Raw genomic sequence first — 9,597 nt, forward strand, 5'->3', positions numbered from 1 at the left:
TCCTTTCAGGGAATCCCAACACTGGTGAACAGACACGACCGGAACTATGAAAACATTTTCAAGGATGTCAAAGGGAAGGTTGGACAGGTGATTCATTTAATCTCTAATCTCTAATCTCTAATAACAGGTAAACGACTCTCTAGTAACAGGCAATTCTCTCAAGGTATGCATTTCTGAAGTTAACAGGAAGGCATTACATTACTGTACTCAGGGGACTATATATTCTATGCGGCTAAATATTTACCCAAGCCATTGTGCCCTTTGTGTCTGTTCAGTGCTTTGTTTCAATGCAATTAAGTGGTTGATTTACTGCCAGATTGATTTGCTTACTCTTTGATTGGCTCATTGATTGGCTTACTGACAGATTGAGTGATTGGCTGAATGATTGATGGGCTGATTGATTGGCTGACTGACTGATTGATTGGCTTACTCTTTGATTGGCTGATTGATTGTCTTAGTGACAGATTGATCGATTGGCTGATTGTTTGATTGACTCTCTGATCGATTGGCTGATTGATTAGCTGATCGGCTGATTGTGACCTCTGTGCCCGCAGGAGTCGCTGCCTGCCCTGACCCTGGCGGCGCTGGCGGGGGAGCTGCAGTCGTACAGTGATGTGTGTGAGGCGCTGAGGGTGGTGGAGGTGGCCCTGGGGTTCCTGGCCATGACGGGCGGAGACGCGCAAACGCAGCTGGTCCGCTACCTGGAGGACGCACTGCAGATGGGGGACCAGACGGCCCCGCACATCCTCAAGGTGAGACCCACGTCTCGCGTCCCATCCTGCTGCACACGCATTCCTGCTCAGTGGCTTCTGCAGGGTTCTGCACATGCTCCCGATCAGCACATTCTCTAGGCCTGGAGAAGCTTCACTACTCACTCATCCACCCACTCCCTCCAAATTACAGTCAGGACAGAGAAAAAAAAATCTTGTCTCCCATAAGTGGAGTGGAAGTGGAAAGCATGTTGTTGGATTCACACACATTGGTGAATGTTGGTGTCTGTGTCGCATTGATTAACGATGTTTGTGGTCATGGTTTTTGTGTCACAGTCAATTGCTGCTGTTAGTGTTCACAGCTCGTTGTTTAAATCACCCCACCTCATTGGTGATTGGGTGCTTTGTGGATGACACCTCATTGGTAATTGGTTGTGTACATGTCTAAGTGCATGTACTCTATGCTCTGTTCCCGAGCACATTGCACTTTCCCCCCTGACTGTGCTGTGTTATGTTCCCTGACTGTATGCTGTTCCCTGACTCTGCAGGCTCTGAGCAGATGCAGTCTGAAGCATTGCACAGCCCTGTGGCAGCTCCTGACTTCTCTCAAATCAGAGAACATGCTACGCCTCAAGAGGGTAGGAGACACTGCTCTGAGATCAGCCATTTGCATGTGTGGGAAAAAAAAAGCATGTGTGTGCGCAGTGACATTACACAACAATACAATAAACCATGAAAATCTGTCCCTCTCTCCGTTTCCTCCTCTATCATTTTGTCTTGTCCTTTCCCTTCTACAACCTTCCTTCTTCCCTGCATCCATCTCTATCCCCTCTTTTCCTCTGCCCACCTCCATTTATCCCTTTATGTTCTCTTTCCCTCTTCCCTTTTGCCTTTTATCTCCCTCTCCCTGTCACCTCCTCCTCTCCCCCTCTTTCCTTACCTCCCCCACTTCCTTCTCTCCCTATCTCTGTCTCCCTCCCTCTCTCTACCCCCCTTCTCTCTCCTTACCTCCTCCTCCATCTCCCTCTCCCTTTCCCCTTTCCTGTCAACCCCTCCTTCTCCTTCTCCCTCCTTCTCTCTCCCTCTCCCTCTCCCTCTCCCTCCCCCTCTCCCTCCTTCTCTCTCCCTCTCTCCCTCTCAGGACCCGTTTGTAGGGATCCCTGAGCAGTATAAGGAGGCTCTGGGGGAGGAGGAGAGGAGGCTGCTGAAGGAGTTCCTGTCTAAGGGCAGTGTGGACACCTGCCTGATGGAGATGCACGAGTTCCTGCTGCTGCACTTGAAGAGCGCCCACGCCCCCGAAACCTACAAACCCACCTGGGGGTGAGATCCCAGAGGGCCTTGGGGCGGTGGGGGTCAGGGAGCCCCTCCGTGAGGGGGAATGGAGGGAGTGGGGGACTGATAAGGCCAATGGCTTTCTCTGGGGAGGATATTATATTGTGGAGGGCCCAGCTTTGAGGGAGGGGCATGCTAACACCCTCTGTCTCTCTCTGTCTCTCTCTGTCCCTCTCTCTGTGAAGGCTGAAGGACACGCTGGAGTCGTACCTGGAGCGCAAAGACGTGGACACCCCCCCGGACGTGGAGCTCTTCCCGGCCGAGATCTGCCTGTCTCACTTTGTGGAGGCCTGGAAGTTTACGGCGATGTTCAAACTGGAGCGCGGTCAGCGGTAGCCCCACGCCATCGCTAAGCACTTCCTGATCTTTTTTTTTTTCTTTTTTTTTGTATGGTGCCTTTCCATGTGACCCCAATGTTATATTCCAGATCCTCATATAATGAACAAATTGGTAATGCATACAGGTATAGCTTTTCAGGAACCTTACATTTGACACAGAGCCTACAGTTTGCCTTTATTTAAAGCCTTTACACCAATAGTCCTTGGCAGTGTTGAAGGACAGGTACATGTTGAAGTGCAATATGTGTATTTACATACGCTGTGGTATTGTATAAAGATAACTGTGACTTTTACATGAAGCACTTTGGACCCTGTGTATTTTCCAGGCTCCCAGAATACTTCCTCAATGCAGAAGCCCATGCATTTTTTTTTAGGATAATCAAAAGTTTTTCTCTGTCATTTAGTATGAACAATATATGCTTGTATCCATTGAATGCTATAAGCTTTGTTTACACTTCAGATTTTCAATCAATGTCAACAGTACTGAGTAAAATATGACTGAAAGTGTTATAATGGGAGAGGGGATATACTCAGGGATTCTGTTGGATCGAAAAAAAAAAAAAAAAAAACAAGACTGCAAAATGACTTTCAGACTGCAGTGGAGCAGGGACTACTCCAGATGCGTTAATCACGTATTTAAAGAAAACTCCATTCATTTTGCTGTTTTAAGCTGTACGAGGGCTGCAGGCTCTCCCACTCCACTCTGAAATGTGTAGGTTTGTCAGGAGCATTACTCGCGTGGGTCACCTTTGCGCTCACCTGACCCAGGGCTTTTCATGTGCTTCGCCTGTTTTTTCCCCTTCTCGCGAGCACGGCTGCAAGACAGGAACGTTAGTCCTGTGTTCTTCTGCACTTTGATACCTGTTACGTCCCCCCCCCCCCCCCCCCAATTTTTCCTCATAAAACTCGCATTTAGGACCAATCAGTAGTATTAACAGTAGTACCAGTCCAATCAGTTATCATTCCATCTGTTCACTCCAGAAAGATGACTTATAATGTTTAATAAAAATACAAGAGATGCTGTAAAATCTGACTGGTGTTTTTTTTTTATGCTGAAGTATGTGTTAAAACTAGTGTTTGGTCAGATTTTTGTAGTGGTGTCCAAATGCACTTTGTGGAGGTTTCATACGTATTAACAAGGTAAGGCTTTAATTTGACATTATAACAGAGTGACAATATTGCACAGGCTGGAAGAGCACATTATTAGCAATGAGCCACTCAGTGACTAATGAGAACCAGAGTTTTGGCTGTGCGTCATGCGGTTTAAGTGCACCTCTAATAATTGCACAGCTCTCTCATGCATCACTCACTGTGTTGTTATGTAACGTGTTGATACACTCTGTTTCCTAAAGCAGTTACTGTACTGTTACTTTGTTGCACTGAGACCAATCTTACAGTGATTCAGTCAGGATTCAGAGCTATAATCTGATACACCTTGTGCATGTAAAGTCAGATAAGATGCGTGTGGTAATGGCCTTTATTCGGCTGGGATAGTTTACAATAACAGAGAGCCCTGCTGCGTGTGTGTTGTTGTGTCATCATCAGAGCCCCGGGGCGTAAGCCGGTCACGAATAAGCAAACCGAGCATACCGCGCATTCTTCCACTTGACCGGGTTCTGTGGCCCGGCGCTGGTTGGACCGCAGCGGTGTTAGGAATCTCCTCTGATGGACGTGATAAGGATGTAGCCGGGACGTTTCGGTAATTCAATTTCCCCCCTTTTTTGCCCGTGGGTCTGTTTAACATAACAGCGTCGAACGGGTGCGAGGGCCCTTCCAAACGTAAACTACGCTGGCGACTGGTCTCTGGGTGGACTGCCAAGGGTAAACTATACCTCAGACCAGAGTTTGGGACCCGGAGGAATGTTCCGGAATTCTCGAGGAATGTGTGGCGAATCGGGAGTGGCTGGTTGCACGTCCAGTATAATGCCAGCTCCCCTGGAGCTCTCTGACTGGCTGCAGTAGCTATCTGATGACCCTGGTGACCGTCTGTGGGTCGCTGAGGTTCTTTTCACGACTGTAGAGAATGGGCAGTCGCGTTTCTTGCGCGTCGGAGGCTTTATGGGGTTGGACACGGCTCTTGGACTGCACCGTGACCTCGCCTTTCAAAGCGGGGGAACGATGTGGAGTTGGCGCCGGCGAGACAGATCAGATAACCAAGCTCGAGGATATGCTACTTTTTAGTAAGACTGTAGGAGTTACAGCCCTTCAGATCAGAACACTGGAGTCTACATTCGGTGACATTTGCACTGAAAAAGACTCCACTCAAATAGATTTTCCTCTTTCTCTGGTCTCACTGGAGAACTGAAAGTGGAGAAAAGTCTTTCCTTTAGAGATTGAAAATTTATCAGACTATATGACTCACATAACCAGAACTGTACCAGTGTCTGACTTGCTTAGCATGCCAATACAACCCTCTGGGGTTCTAGGATGGAAATGGCTCACTGACAGCCCTATTAAATGCCTGAGTCGTCAGGCCTCTGGTCCCAGAACAGAACCATGTAGCGCGTGCCCCTTGAAAATAGGCAGATCAGTTCATATGAAACCTGTCAGTCTGATGTTAGTTTGTTGTTAGCAAAGTTAGCCTTGTTACCAGCACTCACAATTGATATTCCCCAGTGATTACACTTACAGGCAAAATAACATTCAACCTCCATTTGTGCAGGGCACTCCACTAAACAGGCCACGTGGTGATCACATGACTCCTACAACTTATCAGCGATTGTGATTGCCATGGAAACAGCAGTCCCTCAGTCACTAAAGCCTGTACCTTTCTGTTACCGCCAGAGGATTAAAAACACTCTAATCATGGGATAAAGCAGTCACAACATCCGGCACAGTGCCTGCTCACCTTTTTCACTGTGAAAGAAACACTGAAGAAACAGTTTCTCCTCTTGTCCTTTCACTCTCTTGATGCTGCTGGGCTGAGTGCACTGCTGTCCAATCAAATCCTGTTTAATCCCCCGTTCTGATCCTAAAGTGTCTCCAACACCGTGGGCCGGTTGGAGTGCTTTGGGATCCAGGACTGTTGGGCATCCAGTAGATGGCGCCATTCCCCACCATCGGGAGAGGAGAAGCGGGCAATGTAGATTCTGTAGTTTTGAAAGAGGCAGCATGAGGGCCTACAGAGAGACAACACACAACACTCATTTTAACATACATCGATAGCAAGGGAAAGATACTCTGTAGTTATCTGTATGAGATAATGCTGAGTACATTGACATATCCTCATAATATGTGCTTTCTTCAATTTATCCTCATAGTTGGTAAATGTGTCTTATTCTCCAGTTTGCCAATATGCCATTCATTGTTATCTGTTTGGGTTGAAAACTAAGAATGGCCAACACTGCTACTCAGTGGCCAGCCCCTGACTCGCCTCTAATCACATTAAGAAGATAAATAAATGACTCTGCTGACCTCGCAAAGTATAACATCTCAGTGCCTATGAAAGTACATCAATTCAAGCACTGAACTGAGGTCAGATGGCTGAGTTGTGGTGAGAAAAGTTGTTGTAGGAGCCATGTCTAGCAGATATTGTCGAGGAAAACGGCACAGAACTCAGCCTTACACTGGTAAACTCAGACGAACGAAAAGATTTCTCCAGTTTCAGCGTTTGGGGGCGGCAGTGTAGCATGGTGGTTAAGGAGCAGGACTCGTAACCGAAAGGTTGCTGGTTCAATCCCCGCTGGGACACTGCTGCTGTACCCTTGGGCAAGGTACTTAACCCACAATTGCCTCAGTAAATATCCAGCTGTATAAATGGATAACATTGTAAAGAACTGTAACCTATGTAAGTCGCTTTGGATAAAAGCGTCTGCCAAATGAATAAATGTAAATGTAAATGTTTGCTGTTCCAGGTACACAGTCTTAAGAGGTGACTTTGTGTTAAGAGTTGATCTTCAGAGTTTAGTTTAGACAGCCAGAATAGGATGCTGAATGCTACCCCCTGAAAGTACACACTCACACACACACACGTTTGCACCATGGGATTGGCATCAGCCACCAGGAGCAATGCAGGTAAGATGTTAATAATTACAGACTTGAAGTCATTACATTGAGAGCAGAGCAGTTACAGCTTCTTCATTGAATCGACACCCCATCCAACCGGCTACTGCCTTTACCTCACAGGGGTAAACGGTACAGTCTGCTCTCCACGTTTTCAACCAGTCCTCTGGGGCATCACTCTTATTGCTTTATAATCAAATGAGCGTATTTAAATAAATAAAAACCTTTAAGGATAAAAGTTTGGGGTCGCGGTTGGGGTGACCAGCAGGGGGCGTAGCCCGGGGCGACCCTGGGCCGGTGAGCTGGGCGTGTGAAAGATCCGCTGTTAACGTCAGTGCACGCTCCGATCGGCTCGAGTCGCCCCCCCCCCCCCCCGAACACACGGAAGAAATTAAGAGCTGAGCTGGGGAGGCGCGGCCTTGTTAGATACGCGGGGAGGAAATGCAATTACCGCTTAAGTGGAAACACACCACGGGGGATCACTTCATGCTTCTATTTCTGTTTTTTTTTTTTTTTTTTTTTAAATGATTGAATTTTCCTCCACCTGAATTGGAACAGTGGCGCACCGGTGCGCTGATCTCCGCTACGCTATTAAAGCCGGAATTGGATTTGCGTTGCGAGCGCCTGCAGTCTCTGCGGCTGTCTCTCTCCGAGCGCCGTGCTTCTGCTGTTTCATGGTACTCTCGTCCGGAAAATGTGATTGAGGGACGCCTCTCCTCATGGTTACTCCAGTGATTCTGTGCCACTGGAGTGACTCCACGGGATTGTGCACATCTGCACCTGGAATTCAGAGGAAACCTCTCTCAATTCTGGGCTGCATAGTGCAGACCCTGCTTTGCGGAGTTAGCAAACGGAGAAACGGCTTACCTTCGTACAAGGTGATTTTTCATTTAAATGCTTGGCTGGAGGTGCCCCTCCCACTTTCCCTCTCTCCACCAATCGGTGGTAGTGACTCTCACCCGACTTCCAACTCTGATGAGGAAATTGAAGTATCAGTAGGTGAGAGGTGGTCCTGGCATTTCCTTTAAATAGTGCATATCACATTTGGCTTGACTGCACTATAGTATAAACAATGCAATTCAAATTGTTAATTAAAAACAGTAGAGCAACTCCTTATCAGGCACTTTGACTGAACTGAACTCGGGCTAGCATGAAAGTGGTTCCTGTGGTGCATCACAGCTTTCAGTCAAATGGTAGATGGGTTTTGTACTCATGAAAAATGTTATATACACACAAAATCACACCTTAGCATTATCTTCAAAATCCAAAGACAGTCCCAACTTTACATGCTGTCCCACTTCTAACAGAAAATGTATGCCTTACTCTGTCTCTGAGAGAATTCTTGCATTTCATCCAAAGAAAATCAAGGAAATATTTAGGACTGAATCATATAAAAATACCATTTTCTGCAAATAAAAACATTTTTAAATACACCATTACATTAAAGCTGTTTCATGCAGTAAGTATATGTAAATAATATATGTATATATACTAAATTGAGTAATGTATTTCAATGGTAGGACACCTGAATGAACCCCATGCAACAAAATTCAGTGCCCTTCCCTTGTATAGCCAATACACCAACAAACTGACAAGAAAGGATATAAATGCAGTGAGAACACAAGGAGATGTCCTTTTGTTCAGGGGTTTCAGCACGTTGAACCCAGGCAGGCTGTCCGTGTCTACGTCATCGCCAAAACAACGTGGCACTGACCTGGGATCAGCGTGAGAAAGACTCCGCGCGGGCTCTCGCCAGACTTTATTATTACGAGCGATTGAATTTCAATACCGGGGCCGTCTGCCGCGGACAGAGACAACCTCGCTCCTCCGCTCCGCGATAATAATAATAAAACGCACCGAAACGGCTTGTTATGGTAAGACGATCAGCTGTTTGAAAAGGCCCAACTATGCCTAGCATTTCCCATATAACAATGTGATGGGCGCTCCGCGGGGCTCTGGTGTCGGGTACCGCACTGCACTTACGGCGTGACACAGCCGTGCTTCTCCGTTTCAGCACGCTTCCATGCTAGGAAGAGACACACGGCCCAGGACCCGCTTCCAGATTTTTTTTTCTTCCTTGAGTCCATTGCACATTAATCTTGATTATATTCTGTTTGGGGGGAAATAGGTTGGAACACGGTGTTTCGAGGTGAAGAGAGAGAGAGAGAGGGAAATGGGGAGAAAACACAGACAGAGAGCCAGAGGTGCAGAAATCGCACAATTTTTTGCAGGCCCAGAACAGATGACCAGAAGACATTTTGAATTGATCAGCCATGTGAAGGAGGCCGGGGTAAGAGGATAAAGCTCTTACTGCCTGCAGAGGTCTTGCGTATCTCCCACTGGTCAAACCCTGTTTCTACATTTGCTCATATCACTTATGTTGTAATGTGCAATTTCCTCATATCATATACAATGTTATATTGTCATATTTGCATACATTGTAATATTTTTACAATACATGGCTATCAGTATTAACAGTTATGGGGATTTGGTTGTAGGGTGCAGCCTAGAGGCACAGGTAGGAAGATGCAAGAATATTACCTGTCTGATCAGAAATAGTGGTGTCAAGTTTCCCAATTGAATTATGTGCTCTAACAAGCAGAACCACAAGCCTTTTCTGAGCATGTCATTCATTAGGTATTTAGATTCTCCTGTGTAGTCTATTGGTGGGGTTCATAACATCAATGGTGAAACGTGGCTGCGTGACATTTTAAGTTACATTTTTTTGCTTTGACTTCCTGCTTCATTACCAGTGTAGCAGAGCTGAAGTGATTAGCTTGTGTGAGTCCTGCGTAAAACCTTAGGCAGCGGGTAGCAGGTAGCCAAGCGGTTGCAGTGGCTACGTCACTCCCCCGAGACCTGGTTAAGCAGCGTTGTTGCCGACGGGCTAACGGCAATTTGCCTTTAGCTCAACTGGTAATGACGCTGCCTGTAAGGGGTTGGCAGCGAGCAGTGAGAACCTCGGTTCGAAACTCGCTCGCTCACCGACTCCCGTTAACATCAATACACCATGCAGCGTAGATATCACCCGTTACACCAGTCCACTTTGGTTCGTCCTGCCTCAACTTCCTCTGCCCTCCAACATGTGCCAATGTCATTTCACACTGCTGATCCACACTGTGTCCAGTCCCCCCCCCTCACAACACACCCACTCCATTCCTGCCCCTCTGCCCCGACCTGTACTGCCCCTCCCCCCCAGACTCCAGCCTCAGGTC

At 47.0% G+C, this 9,597-nt stretch overlaps 1 protein-coding gene across 3 annotated transcripts in view; it reads left to right on the forward strand.

Moving 5' to 3' along the window:
• Window positions 1-3,262, forward strand: part of rnf213a (ring finger protein 213a) — a 46,503-nt gene extending 43,241 nt beyond the window's left edge. For 2 of the 3 annotated variants that reach the window (XM_036553391.1, XM_036553390.1), the window contains exons 63-67: window positions 10-87; window positions 555-752; window positions 1,259-1,348; window positions 1,852-2,030; window positions 2,228-2,378. In XM_036553391.1, coding sequence (XP_036409284.1) covers window positions 10-87; window positions 555-752; window positions 1,259-1,348; window positions 1,852-2,030; window positions 2,228-2,378 — 696 coding nt within the window. Of the gene's footprint in view, window positions 1-9; window positions 88-554; window positions 753-1,258; window positions 1,349-1,851; window positions 2,031-2,227 lie in introns of all 3 variants that reach the window. The other variant, XM_036553389.1, reaches the window with a different exon arrangement.
• Window positions 3,263-9,597: the final 6,335 nt, after the last annotated feature.

This window comes from Megalops cyprinoides, chromosome 19, assembly GCF_013368585.1.
Source record: "Megalops cyprinoides isolate fMegCyp1 chromosome 19, fMegCyp1.pri, whole genome shotgun sequence".
NCBI lineage: Eukaryota > Metazoa > Chordata > Actinopteri > Elopiformes > Megalopidae > Megalops > Megalops cyprinoides.